Source organism: Dipodomys spectabilis, unplaced genomic scaffold (assembly GCF_019054845.1).
Source record: "Dipodomys spectabilis isolate Male_0828 unplaced genomic scaffold, ASM1905484v1 ptg000095l, whole genome shotgun sequence".
NCBI lineage: Eukaryota > Metazoa > Chordata > Mammalia > Rodentia > Heteromyidae > Dipodomys > Dipodomys spectabilis.
Window position 1 is genome coordinate 3,144,450 of NW_024870772.1, and position 20,448 is coordinate 3,164,897.

The 20,448-nt window shown below is 38.2% G+C and overlaps 1 protein-coding gene across 2 annotated transcripts in view; it reads left to right on the forward strand.

Moving 5' to 3' along the window:
* The window catches only part of Klf12 (Kruppel like factor 12), a 355,582-nt gene that overhangs the window by 166,090 nt on the left and 169,044 nt on the right, over positions 1–20,448 (forward strand). For both annotated transcript variants that reach the window (XM_042685420.1, XM_042685421.1), the window contains exon 3: positions 1,617–1,706. In XM_042685420.1, coding sequence (XP_042541354.1) covers positions 1,617–1,706 — 90 coding nt within the window. The remainder of the gene's footprint in view (positions 1–1,616; positions 1,707–20,448) is intronic.

Sequence of the window (20,448 nt, forward strand, 5' to 3'; positions counted from 1 at the left end):
TCTGCTCATCCTTCTTTGTCTACCAACCAGCCAGCCTCAGGGAGGCTTTGTGAAAGTGGATTGCCAGAGCTGTGGGAGGCTGAGTGGCTGGCTGGCTGGCTGGCTGGCTGGTTGTGGGAAGGCTTTCCTGGGATGGCTGGTGGCAAACCATGCTGGCTGCTTCCAAATCAGGCAAGCAAGTGACAGAGACCATACCCTTTGTGTAAACAGACACAGGCCTAGGAGAAAGGATTTTAAGTTCGCAACAAATTAACTGAGCTGACCAGCTAGAGCACAATTCCTTCCACCCAAACAATTAGGATGTAAACTCTCCTCTAAAATATGGACGATTCAAAAGCAAAAAAAAGAAAAAAATTAAAAAAGATTATGTCCTCCTAATTTCACAAACATTTTATTTCTCCAAGGAAAGAGTAGGTGGTATAAACCTTTTAAACTGCTCATTAGTTAACTGGCATGCAATTTTCCCTTTGTTCTTTCAGTAATTATTTGTGATAAGAGATCTTATAAATTTTATTTCTTTGAGTATTTTTCTTAACAAAAGAATCAGATAATACGAGAAATAATTAGAGCTTCAGTATATTGCACTCTGTTGGTATTACTTGGCAAAAAACACCATTATTTCATAATTTATTGAAATGAGAGCTTTCATTTTAACTGTTTCATTCACAGTTTAGAAATTATACTAACTTTTGTTTCTCTTGGGCAAAATATTTTGGAGCTTTTAAAAAAACATAGTGATGGTCATGTGACTATATTATGTAATTGAGCAAAAATAAGTATTCTAAAAACTCAGTCAAATTTAGTATTATTTGTGTCCTAATTTAGTCAATATATGAGATCAAGCTTGGCATTCTAAACATGGTTAAAATGAGCCTGATTTGGGAGCTGATGTGTAATTCCGATTGCCTTCCTAATGTAATGACTTCAGAAAACTCCTAAAGCAGTGAAAATTTGTAGAAATTAAACTGAACTTAATCTTATAATATTATTTGAAATACAGTTGAGCCACAATATAAATGTTGCCTTTCAAGAGGGGATAAGCTGAACCAAACATATAAAGCCATAAAGAAATGTTCTTTCAATAGGATTTTTAAAGAATTCACTCTGAATTGAAGATTTGTGTTGGTTATTTTTAAAGTAGGGGGATTGACATGTAGAACTTGATATTTGAGCTAGAAAAATTAAATGAATCTAGAACTGCTTTATCTTGCTTGTAAATTATGTGATCTTTCTCCTTTACGGATGTTTGTCCACAGTATAACCTCTGGAACTAAAGAGGAGAGAAACATGCTTTATGTTTTCTTCTATTCCTGAGAACATGCTATAAAGGTTTCCACCCTCCTATTAGCAAATGCAGGTTTCCACACTCCATTACAGGCTGACCTTTAACCCAGAAGTCAGAGAATAAGACTGATTGGTTTCACTTCTTGGTTATTATTTCAAATGGAATTTCAGATTGGGAGAGATAATTGGTTATGCTGATATTTTCATTAATTATATTTCATTCTTAAAGAATTAGGTTGGTGGTAAGAAAAGTACCACAGTAGGAAAATGTCCATTTTTGATGCTTTGTATCTGACTCTCTCTCTCACCCCCTCCCACCCCTTTATTTTCAGAATATCAACACCTTTGAGAACAGAATGTTAATGCTTGATGGGATGCCAGCAGTCAGAGTCAAAACAGAACTTTTGGAATCTGAACAAGGGGTAAGCATGTACTTCTGTTAGTGCCCCTCCCCCTTCTCTTGATCACAGGGCCATTCATTTCCAGAGAATCCTGAGGTTTGCTAGGCATTTGGACTTTTTCCTTGGCCTAAACATTTCTCTCAAGGGAAACATCTTGTAAACAAGTCATCTGAGATTGTGATTGATTCTCTCTGTTGGAATGGATCATATCCTGAAATTAGGAAAGATGGGTGAGGTGATTAAAAAAAAACATGGATATATTTACATTGATGAGTGTTTTGAAAAGTTACTAAAATCCAAAGTAAAGATGAAGTATTAAAGTAATACAAGCTCAATGTCAAATTTTAATACAAGCTCAATGTCAGATTTTAAGTTAGGACATTACAGAGCACAGATAAGGGGATGTTGTTTGTTGGATGAATTTCTCTTTTGACATTTGTTTGATCCTTTTATTTTCTTTTAACTCCGTGAGGAACAAGTAGGGGATGGCTGATGAAATGGAGGTCGGTGAATTTGAAAATTCTAACAGAGGATGTCATTGTACCTTTACATTCAGGGATGCTCTTTGAAATGGCAATGAAATTTACAGAACATGTTGATGAGTGACAGACAGACCTGCATACTTCTATGCTGGTGTAAGGATTACCTCATAACGATTCAGCTTAGTATTCAGGTAGTGCAAGCATCCTAAAGAAAAACTGATGTATACTAATGTTTCTAATGTGACTTGTTTACAGACAACCTTGAGAAAAAGTCATATGTTCTGGATTTTGGAAGGAGACTAAAAAATTTAAGTTCACTATATGTTTCAAAACCATCTAGATAGCTTTAATCTTGATAAATTAGCCTGACCATTGTGAGAGTTTGTTCTGTTACTTTGGAGTTCTGTTTCAATTCACTTCTTAAAATCTACATGCCTTGTCATGAGTTTAAGAAATGTCTGTACAATCTATACCTGTGGTCACATCTCAAAGAAGATAAGCCTTTTTATTGCTGATGGGGAAGGAAACTGACATACTAGTTGGTTTCACAGTATTACTTTTATTTTACAATATTTTTTTTCTATTTGAACAACAAGACATCTATTCAAATCATGAACAACACCATTTAAAGAAAAAAATCAGAAAACATATGACCTGGACTTCTGGTTAAAGGCCAAGGTGATATATTCTTGCCACCTGTCTGGAACTCTTTAGCAATAGCCAGATAATTCTTTCCTCTTTACTGTCATTTTTCAGCTTGCAAGGTGAACTTTTCTAGAAGGATTTAGGTAATAAGAAAATCAAAGCCAATATCCACAGAGATTTGTGAATTGGAACTCCATATCACATTATTTATAGAAAGTGCTTTTCTACCTTAGGGAGGCAAAAATATTAGAGGTTCCTAAACATAAAAATACTAGAGGTTCCTAAATGTTATTTAAAGACTGTTCATTAAAACTAGTTTTCTTTTTTGTGTGTGTGTGACTGCAGATGACATTAGTATTTTAACTGTAAATTGTGAATATTCTGAATATTCACAATTTAAATTTAGATTATAAATACTTGAAAGAAATAAGACATTCTTTTTCTTAGTTCTTAAATGTATGATGATAGAATTTTATTCTCTTAGGGTATAGCTTCACAAGGAACAGCTTATAGTATTTAATGAAATGTATCATGAGTTACCTCCCTGTAGAATAAAATAATTTGTATTTAATAATTTGTGGAACTTTAAATCTGCTTCTTTAAATTAGCAGTAACACCTAGCATTGTGACAATTTTTGGTTTTGGCTATTTCCCTGTACTTCTTGTTGGAGGCAGCGGGGTGGGTGGTAAATACTGTATAATTTGAGAATGGAAGACTTATTTTTAGATAAGGAATACTAGCATGTGAAAGATTTTATAATTATTCTTATAGTCACAATTAAAGCCTGGTTGATGTTTAATTCCCCATCAGGAAATATAAAAAAAGTTAGTAACATTTAACTAATTAATCACATGCGATTATGGGCTTTTTTTAAGGTAAGATGTGCTTGGTAAAATGAACAAAAGGTGACAGAAGCTGGGTGTTTGTGGCTCATGCCTGTATCCTAGCTACTTAGGAGGCTAAGATAGGAGGATCACAGTCTGAAGCCAGCCTGACAGAAAAGTCCACAAGACTCATTAACCAGCATAAAGCCATAAGTGGAGATGTGGTAGTAGAACATCAGCCAGTCTTGAGAGAAAAAGCTAAGGGTCCACCTCACAGGCTCTGAGTTCAAGCCTCAGTACCAGCACATGCGCGCGCGTGCGCGCGCGCACACACACACACACACACACACACACACACACACACACACACACACACACACAAAGTGACTGAAAGTCATTAGTGCCACAGCCATGAATAAGAAAGACTAGAGGCCCCAACCACTCTGACAAATCAAGAATTGAAATTATCTCCTTGGCCGTAAGTATTTTGAAATGTAGATTGGGACTTTTTTCCTGGCTGCAGGTAGGATTTTAAGGGTATTCTGCTTTATGGAGATTTTCTTTTTCTATGCACTGTGGAGGGGGATGTTTGTTCTCTCCTGCTTATTATAAATACTCAATTCTTCCGCTGTCAACTGCCTATCTTCTGCACCTCAGAGGGACTCAGAACCAGTGAGCACATTGAGGTTGAAAAGCATTCCAGGCTAGTCCTGGTGTGATATGGTATTGCTTCAACTACCTTGGCCCATTCTCTGAAGAAACTGGACAGTGTTGGAATGTGGCCATAATTCTTTTATCTGATTATAAATTCTTATAGGGCAAGGATTGTGTTTACTAAATTTTTGGCACATGAAAAGTGCTCACTAAATATACAGGTTATTCAACTGTGCCTTCTAACTACCATAGTGAAAAATATAGCAATTGGTAGCTAGCTATAAATCCTCTTTGTCTCAGATGGTTATGATAAACATAAAATCAGAATTATAGGAAACATGCATTCACACTGGTGGCAGAAGTCTTGGTAGTATGGCCATGTGAACTATATCGATACTGCTATTAGCTGTGCATGTCTTGTGTCTGACTCAAGTCTTGTCTGACTCAAATTTGGAGCTAGGTTGTTAGAAATCTCAGGACATGATCATTGTCATTTACTGAATGGGGCTTCCATTTTCTTTACATGTGTGCGTAATCCAGCCCATGCTGCTAAGAAGTCTGTCGAAGGCCTCATGTTCTTACAATAGACTTCAGGAGCACAGCAAGCCATGTTGGAGTGACTTTGTCGATGACCTTTGGGGTGTTGTGCCCTGCTGTTACAGGAGCTTTCCAAGTCCTGTCAGCCTTTGGAGCACTTCCCGTGTTCTAATGTGTTATTAAAGCAAAGAACCACATCAGGAAGAAGAGACTGGGGGGCTGTTACACCTAGAGATGTGGAGGAATGTAGAGCAAGGGCGCTGTGTCAGACATCAAATGCCATGGTGCAATTTGGAATCACATTGGGAAGTTCCCTTGTATCTTGAGGCCTACCTGTCCCTACCTGTACAGAGGGGGAACTTCTTGTCAAGTTTAGGCTGAAACTTTGTGATCCTGAGGTAGGAGAAAGCATTTTCAATAATGACTTTCTTTTGGAGGGTGGGGTGGGAGGGGTTTGGTGCTGTTCTATGGCTTGAACTCAGAGCCTAGGTGTGTCCCCGAGCTTTTGTGGTCCAGGCTAGCACCCTACCACTTGAGCCCTATGTCCATCTCTGGCATTTTTGTGATTAATCGAAGGTGAGAGTCTCATGGGCTTTTCTGCTTGGGCTGGCTTTGAACCACAATCCTCAGGTCTTAACCACTTGAGTAGCTAGGATTCTAGGTATGAGTCATGATTACTTTTTAGGCTTCATACAATGAAAATACGTGTAAGATAGACATGGTCGGATACTTTGCAGCTAGGCAGTGGCCTTGACAACCTTGATTCTTCTCTGTCCATATCACTGCCCTCAGCTAGGGAGTAGAACTAACTATGGGACCTCAGGAGATCTGCTGCATATGGTGGAGGTGAAAGGTTGGGGGTGGTGGTGAAGAACAATTTTCCTTTGAAGAAAAACAGGAAGAAGCAGTCCTGTTGCTCTTATTTCAGTTGCTATAGGATTCATGAGCTGTTCAGTAGAAATTCCAGCATCTGAAACTCTAATTCCACAGGTAGTTTAAAGGTACATCTCAAGTTGGAACATTTTAATACATAGTGTGTGTGTGTGTGTGTGTGTGTGTGTGTGTGTGTGTGCACGCACGTGCATGCGTGCGTGCGTGTGTGCATGTAAGAGAGAAGAAACAGAGAGATTAAACTCAGGTCATCAATCATGCTCCTGTAATCTAACACTTACGCCATGTTACCACTCCTTTATCCTTCAGCAATTTTTCAAATAGAGTCTGATTCTTTTTCTCGCCAGGAGGTGTTCTCAGACCATGTTCCTACTACTTCTGTCACCTCAATAGTAGCATAGCTCTGATTACAGGTGTACACCACCATCCCTGTCTTTGTGTATGAGTACGAGTGAGAGAGAGAGAGAGAGAGAGAGAGAGAGAGAGAGAGAGAGAGAGAGAGAGTATGTGTGTGTATGTGTGTATGTATGTGTGTACCAATACTTAAGCTTAAACTTTAAGCCTGTGTGCTGTTCCTTAGCTTTTTCTACTCAAGGCTGTTGCTCCGTCAGGAAAGCCACGGACAGCTTTACTTCTGGCCTTTTGTTGGTTCATTGGAGATAAGAGTCTCACAGACTTTCCTGCCCACAGTGGCTTCTACCTATGATCCACAAATCTCAAGTAGCTAGGATTACAGGCGTGAGCCATCAAAGCCCAGCTGGCTTGTTTTTTGAAAGAATATTTTTATGTTGTGTTTGTTTGGTTTCAGTTTGGAATGGACTGGAACTGAGAAACTGAGCTCCTTCGACTCAGAGGTACTGAGATTACAGATGTGAACTACTGTTCCCAGCGCCTAATGTGATTTTTAAAAATTTAAGTACGTCTGTAGAAATGGCTACTTTATCGTGTGAAAATAGAATAATGAAATGAAAAAATAATTTAGTTAAAGCTAGTACATTTTTTTTGTGGTTGTTGTGAGGATGGTCTTCACTCCCATTATATACAAGACATGCTGAGTTCACATACCTTAGAATATCTTCCCTAAAATATTGAAAAGTGAATGTCAAAAATATCTGGTGTTTGGTTCAAGCTGATAGGGGGAGAGGGTGTGGGGAGGGATAGAGATAAAGCAGGGAAGTCGTGAATCTATCATTATGGAAGCTGGGTGAAAAAGACATTTCTTCTGCCTTAATTTCGCATATGTTTGGAACTCTTTCAAGTATAGCCTTTGAAAAAGAAAGAGAGAACACAAAAACACGAAAAGAGAAAGGACAGGGCTTCAGAGGGAAATATGAAGGACACGTGCAGTGCTCGAGCTTCAGGGCACTGCTTTCTTCTGGGGACAACTCTGTACCCATCCTAGGCACAGGGAAGAGTTCAACTCTGCCCCAGCCATGGGGAAGCGCAGGTCACCTGGCCTTCAGCTCTATGGACTAGGAGAGAAGAACATGGAAAAGATGGGGGAGGCTGAGTGGAAGGAAAGAGGGAGAGGGAGAATGAGTAGTTTTTTTGCCAACTCATGTGTCCTCCAAGCAGTCAGAAGTGTTCAAATATTCCTTTTGTGTCATCACCAGGAGAGAGGGCCAATGCTCCCTTGCCCCTAGCCGGGGAGCTAGAAAGAGGTATCGGAGGCAAGAGTTGGAGTTGATAGCTACAGGTTTCCATTACCTGCTGTCCTCTCAACAGAAAAGAATCAGTCTTGCTCATTACAGAGTTCCTTATATATGCACCCTTGATTTAGATATAGGATAAAAGAGAACAATGGAGGACTAGGCCTAGTCCCTTGGGTTAGCTTTTTACAGGCACTTGTGCAAGACATCTGTATCCAGGTGCTCAGGGTGTTTGTACATCACAAAGAACTGATGAACACCGTGAATCTGCTCTAATGGAGGTTCCCAAAGAGCAGAGCTTATGTTTGATGTTTTTCATTATTCTTCATCATCTTAACCCGGGAGCTTATGAAAAGGCAGAGCTCAATAAATAGTGATTCATTCAGATACTGTTCATTGTAAGCAAGAGTCTGTTTGCCACATGGTGGAATGGAGAAGATTTCGAGACTAGTACTGTCTTGTAAAGGACCCTAATTCTTAATGCTTAATAAAGAAATGTAAACAGGTGCATGTATTGTAGCTGACCCTTGAGATGTGCTAGGAATGATGCTAAGACAGACAATTACACTAAAATTCAGTAGCATTGTGGGGGGTATACCCCAGTAACAAACCTAACTTGCCCTTGGTAAACATCTGTGCTTAATTTTATGTTAAAGATGTAATGTACACGTCCATGTAAAGGTTTAGTAGGAAAGTTCTGCTTTAATGGCTTTAATGAAGGCCGGGCATTTATTAGAAATGCCACTTGGTTTTCCCTTTCATGGGCTCCCATTATTTGCCCTCTTACTGTGGAAGCGTGGGCTGACATTGCTCCTAAATTGGTAGAATTATCATAGAAATATGAATTTGCTTATTATTTCATATTCTCTGATAACCCCAGCTTGAGATCTTTTGATCTGTAGTGTCGTCTTGGCATGTTGGTACCTGGCTTCAAAGATAAACATTTTAAAAGACACTTTTTTTTTTTTTTTTGCTAATGTGAGAAGACCATTTTCAGAAAAAAAAAAAATGTGCACTTGCAAAACTCATTTTAGGAAGACATATCCTCCACTAAAGATGCAGAGTTGCACTGATTTTTAATAATGTCAGAATGGCCAATAAACGTATTAATGGAAAGAATTGAAAATCAATGAGCTGTGATAGTAATTACAGATAGTTCCCCAGGGAAATAGAGCAGGCAGCCAAATCCTTTCCCTTGGGAGCCGCCCTGGGCCCAGCTATGAAGTTGTTAATTGTGCCCTTCCTTCTTTCCTGGGCAGTATACTTTCTCCTTCAACTACCTTGTCACTCACAATCTTGATACACCAGCCCACCCACGGTGCTGTAATAATGGCTCAGGGTACCTACGGGTGGCCGGTTGTAAGTGTGGATTTCGGAAATGAGGAGAAGTAATATCCCATGCTTCCAAGAGTTATTTGCATTTTTATAGGGTCAGTGCTTTGTAAAAATGAATACTTCTTAAAGAAATTTCATGCTCTGAAGAACTTGCGAATTTTGCACTGGGGCAAATTAATCTTTCCACAGTGTCTACACCTTGCTTGCTTGTCCTTGTGGTTGAAGAAAGAAAATGCTTTTACCAGGGATTTCTCTCTAGCTAGCTATGTTGTCTTCTGATAAAGTATACAACACTGATTCACAGTTTATAAAGTGCCTCCCCAAAATATCCCACTTAGTCCGTGGAAGATTTTTCTTGTGACCACCAATGATTACTTGTTGTGGGAATTGACCTTCCCCCATAAACACTTAGAAAACCAAATAATAGATAACATATTTTTCACATAGGGATCAAGAAGGAGCAGTCTTCTCAGAAAGCCAGCAGGAAGGACTACTTATCTTTCTGAGCATGGAGGGAAAAAAAAAAGATGAGATCTTGTGGAAGACCAGACCTAAACTATTCTTCAATGGCACGTGGCATCCACAATGCCAGAGTGGAGAAGATCTCTGCCAGCGTAGGGCAGTGGGGAGAGGTGGTAAGGTCATGACTTAGTCATGTGCTCAGGAATAGGTGCACAGCTATCTGAGTTAGATCTACCATGACCAACCTTAGAAACCACCATTATAAGGATGAAATGAACCTGCCAATTGCTCATTTATGTCACAGAATAAAAGTCTACTCCGAGGAAATTCAGCAAGATTCAACACAAAAATAATGTGAAAATTCCAATGCCCGTCCTCCAGTAAGAATTGACATATGTTACAAGGAAGTGGGGAAATATAACTCGAAACCCAATGAGAGGAAGAAATCAATAGTGAGACATCCCCAAAAATAGAAACAAGGAATCGGTTTTCCAAGATGGCAAAAACTTGAGAAATCTGTTTTAGAGACCCTGTGAATCTAGTTAAGAGAGCTGTACACTTAAATGTGGCTAAGAGAGGAAGGTGGATTTTATGTGACATGTTCTTTACCACAATTAAACATTTTTATTTTTAAATTAAAAGTATTATAAGACAGCAGAGCACTGAGGATCCATAGTTTTAAAGAGGAAGAGTATGTGTCCTGGCTAAAGGAGGATTTGGACAGAAATTTCTTTGGTTAGTTCAAAAGGAAAGTGCCTGTTTTGTACATTGCCTTGAGCAGAGATGAGTAGAGAGATCCTTGCATTGAAGGTCAGCTGTTCAGTGAGCATTGGTTCAGACCACGCCCTCTTTCCCTGCAGGAAGATGTCTCTTATGGACAGGAAGTTGCTTACTGTTTAACCCTACAAATCCTGATCACGAAGTCTATCTTCAGATCATGCTGAAGTTCTTCATCTGATAATATCATTTTAAAGAAAAGGTTTATGGTATTTAAAACCCTATCAAGCAGGTAAAAGACAATCATATCTTGAAATAAAACTAGTTCAGAATATTTTCTTCTGCAAGTAATAGGTAATACTAGCCTTCTTTTGTGTATATGGTTATATCAGGCTTGAATTTAGGGCCTTGAGCACTGGTTCATTTTTCTTATTCTTAGCTGGTACAGTTGAGCCATACCTTCAGCCTGGCATTTGCTTGTTAATTGGAGATGTGGCCGTGAAGACTTTTCTGCCTTCACTGTCTTGAACTGTGACCCTCAGTCTCCCGAATAGCCAGGATTACAGATGTGAGTCATCATTGCCTGGCTATAATAAACATTCTTTGTAGGGGGGGGGGGGGCGGGAAGAAAAAGAGAAGACAGAGTTACAGCATCAAATATTAAACAACAACCGAAAAAAATCCTGTTATTCATATGTTAGTATCAGACTTCAGAATGAGAAATATGAGATACAATAAAACATTTCTTAATGCTAAGGGGTCAGTTTATCAGGAGTAATAGTTTGAATAATATTATCTCCAGTAAGTAATATGCAGGGATATCATATATCTAAGAACATAAAATCACAGGCGGGAGTGCATGCTTGTGAGTGGAAGTGTATTCTCTACTGCAAGTTGTCTATCTTTGTAGCACAGCTTTGAGAATTGCCATAGCAACTTATGCTGGCAGGTAATCTCTGATAGCAAGTAATCCTATCATATTAACAATCCAGAGGAATTTAGAATAGATTTTACAGAAAGTTCAGGAGCCCAATCAGTGTAAACTTAATGACAAACACTGAGTATAAACTTTGGAATTGCTCTTTTTGCTAGATTTCCTAAGATATACAAAATATTTTGCCACGTTTGTTTACCATAATGTTCTTCCTTAATAGTAGAAAATGTTCCAAAATAACTCTCAGCTTGTCACATAGGCCAAGGTTTATTTTGGGACATGTCAGTCAATTTCAGAAGTCAGTAGATGGAGGAGACCTGCCATCACACACTACTTATTAGATTCAGCTTCTAAAGCATTCTCTGTCATAGTATTTGGAAACTCTGGAATTTCATACATATGTAACAACATAAAAATGTCAACAGGTTTTTCTTTTTCATTGCTTTACAAATTCTGACAGTCACCGCTGAGGGGAAGGTATATGTGCTCGTAAGGCATTTGATTTAGTGCTTAGTGGCAACTTTGGTCAATTTTAATGTCTCACTAAGTGTTCTTGCTGTGGCTGTGGCATAATGAAAATGTCCACTGTCACTGGTTATCCTTTTCTGTGGTCCTAAAGAAATATTGTCAAAGCATTGGCTTAGTCAGGCGCTGGTGGCTCATGTTTGTTTTCTCCTCTGGAGGCTGAGATCTGAGGAGCACAGCTCAAAGCCAGCCCACATGGGCACCCCTGAGAGACTCTTAGCTCCAAGAAGCAGAAGTGATGGCATAGCTCAAGTGGTGAATACTAAAGGCTGAACAAGAGCTTGAAGCCTCAAGTTCAAGCCCAAGTACTGTCTGGCACACACATAGGAAAAGATTCCTCTCATCCCTTGTCAATGAACTGTGATGTGCTGATGGCTCAGAGTCTAATTAGCTTTTTAACTTGCGAGTTTCTTTTTCATTACTGTGTTCTTCTTAGAACTGATAACTTTTTTGGTGAAAGTAGGAAGACAATGATTGAGATCATCAACTAGTACAGCCTGTGTCTACTAACTAAGGTACTTTCATTCATAAATATTAGATGAACAATGATTTCTTAGCTGCTATTGGTTTAAAGCTTGGGGTATGAATTTTTTTTGTTTTAAACTTGAAAGAAATGAATGGAACTATAAAACCCAAACCTCACTTAGCTGAATCAGCTATGACAAGGTGGTGATACAACTCTCCTGGGTTGTTTTGTTTTATTTCGTCTTATTTCCTTCGTTTTTCCCATTTTTAAAGTTAGACTAAGCTCGTAAAGTTCCATACTTAAAATGTTTCATTTTAAATTATATAGGACAGATTAATATTTAGGCCCTTTAAGAATGGTTTGAGAGCAAGTATTTTTAATGGACAATGCAGAGAAATTATGTTTTTATGAATCAGCAGATTTATAGGTCCTGACCTATCAGGACTTTCTTTTCTACTACATATGTGACCTCTTCATGTGCAAGATTGTTATTCCTAGGTCATTGTGTACTCATGAGAGTAATTGGTCAAAAATTTATTGGCCAATGACCATCAATTATTTTGCAGAGTAACACTATTTCATAGACATTGCCATCAGAACTCATAATGTCTGTTGTTTTCTGAAGTCATAATACAGGGAAAATGATCTTTTTTTTTTTTTTTAATTTTTTTGGCTGGTCATGGGGCCTGAACTCCGGGCACTATCCCTTAGCTCTTCAGCTCAAGCCTAGTGCTCTACCATTTGAGCCACAGTGCCACTTCTGGCTTTTTCTGTTTATGTGGTACTGAGGAATCGAACCCAGGGCCTCAGGCATGCAAGGCAAGCACTCTACTACTGAGCCACCTTCCCAGCCCGAGAATGATCTTTTTGCATGCACATCAAGTGAGCCTGTGCTATCACTGGATCTCCTCTTCCTCCACCCTAGATTTTACTTTCCATAGTGGCTTTTGATTTTTTTTACTAATGTTCCATTTATGCATGGGAGTATATTTTGTTGCCTTAATTCCTTTGGGTTATTACTGATGGGTTCATTCACATTTCTTTTTTTTTTTGGGGGGGGGGGGTCCGGTCGTGGGGCCTGAACTCTGGGCCTGGGCGCTGTCCCTCAGCTCTTCAGCTCAAGGCTAGAGCTCTACCACTTGAACCACAGCACCACTTTCAGCTTTTTTCTTTTTGCTTATGTGGTGCTGAGGAATCGAACCCAGGGCCTCAGGCATGCAAGGCAAGCACTCTACCACTGAGCCTCCTTCTCAGCCCCTCATTCACATTTCTGTGCAGTGTTTTTTGAGCTTATAGAAATGTTCTTAAGAAGGATGAGACATTTTCTGGCAGAGCAAAAGCGTACAATTAAGATAGAATAAATAATACATATATATATATATATATATAAATATATTACTTGGCATGGTCCATTGTGTTTTAAGTAGTAAAAAGCAACTGCTTTTGCATTTGTTATTGTTAATCTGCCTTTCTCCTTAATTTTATGATAACAAACATTGTGGATTTGTAAATGACAATGTACACCCAATTATTCACAGGCTGAAAAGAGATTTAAACTTAAGAGGTGTTCTAGGGTGTGGTGGTTTATGATAATTCTATTATTAGGAACAAATACTATTATCAGTTTGTATGGCTATATATGGAACATATATGTGTGTGTGTGTGTGTGTGTGTGTGTGTGTGTGTGTGTGTATATACATACACTTATCTACATGTGTATATGTCTATGTAGCCAAACATATATATATGAGATTATATATGTATATATATTTTGTATATGTGTATATATAAATAGATGCATATATATGCATATATATTTAAACCTCCCTCTCAGTACTTAAACTAATGTAGATTATTATAGTACCTCCCTTAGGACATTTGTGGGGAAAAAAAGCAAATATATGTCAGATGTATTAACTACTACCTTCTCTTTCAGACGAATTATCTTGTTTCTTTATTGTAGTAATAGTTTTGGAAGCCCTAACACAAACTTTCTTTTCTAAAAAGCATATTTATCCATTGATGTCTCTCCTCTGTACTTTTATTGGATGTAATTATAGATACTATCCACCCAATTTAGCATATAGTTGAGCTTATATTACTCATATATATTAACTGTCTTCTCAGCCTGATTGTCAGAACATTCACTTGTGAATATAGGAATGAAGATAAGTAAAAGTTTGCTTGAAGGAGCTCCACACTTTCAGGATTGATGCTCACTTTTCCAGTAAGAATATTAGGAAATGAATGAAAGGTATTCTTTATGCTTATCCCTGTGTGGTTGGTCATTTATATAATCTCATTTAATATTACTGGTCATCTTTTGGTAATCCTCCCATGTTACAATTGAGCACATCTGTAATTAACCGTGGTTGAGTGAGTTCAGAATCACACACTGCTCTCCATGCACAAACCAGCTCTGTGTGATCTTACACAGCTATGCTTTTTGTGTGTGTGATGATAAAACTACCATCTAACAAGTGTTAGAAACATCCTACATGTGACAGAAGGAAAGTTATGTTTGTCATTGTTTGTTGTTGTTGTTCTAGACCTGGAACAATCATTTTCATTATTTTATCACATGTTGTGAACACTGAAATTATGCTGTATGTTGATCAGTTACTGAAGCTGGTTTGTTAGAAATGTACTTGCTCTGAAATTGAAGTCTGAAGAAGAGTGATAGATCTAAGGTCTGTCTTTCGTGTGTGTGTGTGTGTGTGTGTGTGTGTGTGTGTGTGTGTGTGTGTGTGTGTGTGTGTGTCTCCCCTGTAGGATTCAGAAAACTTCCTTGGGTGCTTTCATCTCCATGTGTGCACTGGTTCAGTGAGAAGAGGGAAGAGAGTCCTGCCAACACAGTTGTTGACAGGACAAATAGAAAACATCATCATAAAAATCACTTCCCTAAAACCCTAAAATAATTCGTGGCCATTGTGAGATTACAGCCTAGGTCTTCTAACACTTAACCTTTAGCTAAAGAGTCTCATTGTCTGAATCTCTTGCCTTCTCTTGACATAGGGCTGTCAGAGTTTTTAGAAAGGATTGTGGGTTGACAATATCTTGGACTTCATAGGGCACAGAATAGCACTGCCATAAGGAGCTGCTAGTTTTGTGGAACTGGGGTTCAGTCTTGTTGGCTTGGGAGGTATGGAGAGAAAAATGAAAGGACATTCTTCGTTTGAGTGGAAAAAGTGTGGGGATAAAGGAATGGAAACCTGGTTACCCTTGTGGGGTCTGCCTTTGGACATCAGATACTTCTAAGAGAAAGAAGGTCTTCATCTTTTTGTTTGGACAGCATAAGTCTTTTACTTGTAAAAAAAGAATGTTGGCCAATTACTGAGTTTTAGGATTGATGGCGGTGGGCCACAGCTTCTAGAATCTCATTCTCTCCCTTCACCCCACATTTGAACAGTTCCTTCATGCTATCACAGTTTCAAGGCTGCACAAATTGGTGGGAAGACATACTAAGTCTCAGGACTTAGCACATTGTGACAAAATGGCAGCATTTATCAAGGTGTGGTTTGCAGATCAAGCTGTAAGATCTATCCTAGACCTGACCTATTAGAAAACAGAAGGTAAAAAGTTTCCAGGCTGCTGTCATATTCATAGCTTTTAGAGTGCTCTGTTGTGGAGCGCGGTAGTAGGGGCCAAGTGATTTGTAGCAACTGTGACCTCTGAGTTGCCATTACCTAAATCATAGAACCTCCCCTCTGTAAGGAACAATTATAGGTTTTACATGGCAGCTGAGATTGGTGAAGATGTCTTTGCTGGCTGATGAACTGGGTCTGTTTAGATTAGCCAGCAGGTGCTACAGACCAGAGACATCTTTTCAGTATCTGAAATTGATCAGTAGTTGTACATCCATTCGGAATGGCACCAGTGATTCCTTTCAATATCAGTGAGCCTCAGAAGGAATTGGCATTGTAAGTGGGATAGTAAGAGTGATTGGACTAAAGGTGGGCCTGTCTCTCCATCTGCCTTTGAATTCCGGAAGAGCCCATGATTCTGCATTGTCAGGAGCAGCATTGTATTTCCAAGTTCCATGCCAAGTACCAGTGAATCAGGAACAATACACTTAAATCTGTCTTTGAATAAGAAGTTCACAGTTTAGTCATTGACATTTTATTTTCCCTCTTTTCTACCAAGAGGGTGAATGACTCATTTTGAAGTTAAAAAAAAAAAAAAAGAAAAGATACTTGAACTGTTTAAAATATTGATGTTATAAGTGCTATAACTCAGGAGAGGAAGCAGGAAAATTGGTATTTAAATGATATATCCAAACACTTCCCATCTTTTGTGTAGAGTGAGACTAGCCATTGGCGTGACACTGTGGGATTCATATCCAGAGTTCATCTCTGAATGTCTAGCAGCAGGACTGCAGTGCCTGGCAGGGTGCACATAAAGCCACCCTGTGGAGGGGACCTGAGGGTTAATGTGCAACCTCCACTCCTTTGGCCAATTGAGAGGCCTGATGTCTGAAATTTTCTGGGATACCTTTTCCTAATTACTATGCTAAAATAGTCTCCCTCCCCCCACCCCTCTCTCTTTCAGATTTTTTAAACCTTTTGAACTAAAAGGCTTTTAGATTAGCAAAAGTCATGCATAATACCTAGGAAAATGCCTGAAGTAGACCCTTATCCATGTTTCTTTTTTAATTTGTACAACCAGACCAGAAACCTGAGACTTTTTGTGTTGTTTTGTTTGTGATGCAGTGTCATTGTATTATGCTGGGTAGCTATCATTTTATTTGCTCTGATATGAAGAGTCAGGAGAGTCTGTTTCTCTCTTGGCTTTAAGATTAGATAAAAATCACCCTCAATAAAGCTACTAGTGGAAAGTGATAAACTTGCCCCTGGAACCCATGCCACACTATTTTCCTCACAGGGCCCTGAGTCATTTTCCAAAATTTATGTTTCACAAAGCAACTTTTGAGTTTTCCAGTGGATCCTGTGATGATTGTATCAGATCCTGTGCATGGGACATTTGAAACCCAGGCTCCATCCATTTATGACACCTGATAGAATGTATGTAGGATTTCCAACATCGAACACCAAAGTGAAAAAGCCAGAAGGTTTGCAATTGACACGTGAAATCTTTTAATGCAAAGAGGGGCAAACGTCAAAGAACATTAAATGTACATAGGCGATAACCATTTTACACCCTGGAAATACTAGCAGTATAGACAGAAGACAATTTCTGGTTTAATTCAGTTAGATAGAATGGGCCCTAGACAAATGCTGCAACAGTAGGAAATCCTCCTCAGATTCTTTGTATTGCTCAAAGCATGTTTCTTCCTTATGGGAAAAAAAAATAGAAAGGTTATATACAATTATAAAGGTTATACTGTTTATTGACAGGGAGTTCAGATTCAGAAGCCCCCCCGTAAGGATTTGTGATAGAGTCTGAATAATGTTTTCCTCCATCTTTAATGTACCAGAGCATTATCCTGAGAACGGGAAGAGAACTGAAGATGAAATAACTAAAAAACATCTGTTGATGGCCTTAGCAATTGGAGGAAGGATTTCGGCTCTTCTTGTTTGGTTCTGTGGATTCATTTCATTTTCCTTCCATCAACTTTCTTCCTTATATCACAACACGTAGAGTCAGCAGAGAAAAAACTTGGTTGTCTAGAGAGATCTTAAAAATGAGCCTGGAGAGATCTTTAAAATGAGCATTTGGGCATATTTAGGTTATATATGGCTGTAGTTGTCGTAACTGCTGTAGAGTGGACATATTTTCTGGGATGCTGATCTGATTTGTGGGTAAACATCACAGAAATATTCCTGATAAGTCTTGCACGAATGAGGTGGTAATTCTTGTAGGCAAACAGGAGCTAAATCTATGAATATTCTGTCAATGTTGAGGATTCCTAAAATTTATTATTATTTGCTGTTCTTGTTGTTAAATCAGAGACTACTTGCAACATAGAGTCACTATGAAAAGACCTGCTTCATGTATTAGCAACAACAGAACATTCAGATTACAAGAAATCCAATTATCAGAATCCAACTGGTTGTTTTTTTGCCTGCCTGCCTGCCCCCCCCCCCTCCCTCCCCTCCCCTCCCCTCCCATTCCATCTTTCTTTCCTTTCTTGTGCTGGTTTGGGAGCTTGAACTTAGGGCCTTGGCACTGTATTTTCGATTTTTTTTCCATTCAAGGTTGGTTCTCTTAACTAGAGCCACAACTCTACTCTTGGCTTTTTTGTGGTTAGTTGTATATATGAGGTGCCTGGACTTTCCTGCTTGAACTGGCTCCGAACCTCAGTTCTGGGATTTCAGCCTTCTTAGTACCTGGGATTAAAGATGTGAATCATTGATGACTGGCTCTTAATTGGTTTTCATAGTGGTCACATCAGGTCAGTTCAGAAGAAATAATATATTTTAGATATTTAGGACCTTGGCAACACAAATCAAAACAGAGGACTTAATAGTAAATGAAGCAGCATTAAAAAGCTAAGAGGAATAGGATTTAGAACCAATGAGTCAAAAAAACCTCACAGTACAAATGAGAGTTTTCTAAGGAATTCTGGCAGGAGAAATTGAATATCTGGCCAAATTCAGAATCAAGGAGTAGAAAATAAGCCTTTGTTGACTAATTCTTTCACTAGCATTCATTCTTTTTTTTTCCTTCTTTTTCTGGTAAGTATCTCTCTTGGTATTGGCTTTGATTGATAAAAAAGCTTGAATCTTAACAGCTTGTAATCAAATATAATTCTCACATCAGTCTGAAAATCTTTTGAGTTTCTTTTGTTATCAAGTATTTTTAAATGTACCTAAAATAGATCTGTGTAAGAAGTCTCATACTGCTTTGGAGGGTGAGTTGAGACAGGTTTCTTAAGTGTGAAGTATTTCCGTTCATCGTTTGTCAACAGCATAAAGTGGAGAATTGGATTTTTCTCATAGCAGTTGAAAAGAGACAGAAGTAGAAATACTGTTGGGTATAGCAATTCCAGTAGGGGAAGATCAAGGTGGAAAGATTGCCATGGAAACAAGGATTTTGAGTAGGAGTTTAAAAAAATGCAAAGAGAATTATATTTGAGGAAAAAAGAAGGGAGGAAAATATGTCTTGTTTTGATCACTTGTAATTATGTTTCCTAAGTCTGCATTTGTATTGAAGTTATTCTTTGGTTCTTTTTACTCACTTTCTTGGGAGTTAGCTAACCACACAAACAAAAAATTAAGTGGATTAACCACTTAAAGATTAACTGTCTTCTTGTTTACTTACTAACTTAAAATAATACTAACTTGCAGTTAAAAATAGCACTTAGTGACTTACAGTTCAAAACTCTTTTTTTTTCTTCTTCTTTCATTTCTATGTGCCTCATAGCAGAAAAATTCAGCAAATGTTGTTAGGTTAACATTCCTATTTGTTTTAAATTTAAGAAACATCTCCTGAGTGTTAGATGCAGAGTGTTGTTCTCTGTGATTCCAGAGACACAAAATCACATGGCCATCTCTGCTGCAGAGAGTTTATACTAAAAGGCAGGGTGAGATTGTAGTAGGGGATAAGAATTATGGCAAATACTTACGTGTTTATTACTTATTTCTTAGATTCAGCACCTTTCTCACATTTTCTCCACTTCCTCAAAGGAAAAAAAAACATCTCAAGACAGAGCTACCGGAGTTTGATAACTTTAAAAAAAGTAAAAAGATGGCAAAGAACAATATAGTACTGCGTATAAACACAAAGCCGAGCTGTTAAATATCCTACTTTTACATTGTCGTTGTGTGATAAACAGTATGAGTATGGAAATATACAAAAATGGTAGCACTTAAGAAGAATATATTTCTGAGTATAGATGGTTGAATTAGAGAATCTAGGAAAGCTCCCAAGGCAAGGGCAATGCAGGCCTCAAGAGAGTTTTTCTGAAGATGAGAGAAATCATTCCAAGTAAGTGGAGCAGTAACCAGAATGCTGTTGAAATTTAGTGGTAGAATAAGTGTCTATTTCTTAGGAAAAATGATCTGTATTGAAGTTTTAATTATGCAGTCATTTTTTATAGTAAATAAATTGGACACTAAGAAAATGGAATGTCTTCCCTTAAGGCCAAGTAGAAGCCTTAGTACATAATCCATGTCCAAACTTATATAGTAATAACAATATATTTTTTGTGATTCCTAGTCAAGTTTGATTACTCATTCTAGAGTTTAAAGAGATGGCCATTCTTTAACCTGTTGGGTGAAAATAATGAAACAAGGAATAACTATGCCTGTGTTCCTTCTTTATTGGCCACATTTCACTTCTTTGAAATGTGTGCTTTATGTGTGTTGTTTTGGGGACAAGTGAAGTTACCAAATAAACAACAATGCCACCATCATAAGAGCCCTAAGCCATTTTTGGGTAGGTATAACTTGGAATGCTAATAGCTAGGTCCAGGCATCCCAGTTGCTCATCTCCTATTCCTTTGTTAAATGTTAATGTATTAATTTTTATGACCACCATCTGTCACTAAAGCTCCTGCTTCCTCACCCACCCATCAAATTTAAATGATAGCATTTAATTCTCTATTTACAAAGTAACATGCACAGACGCTGCTAAGTCATCAAAACCTTTGTGAGGCTTCTTAATGAAATACTGTAATTGAAGTTTTTTTGGTAGAGAATAGGGAAGAAAAATTAATCACAGCCATTTATTTGTATTGGCT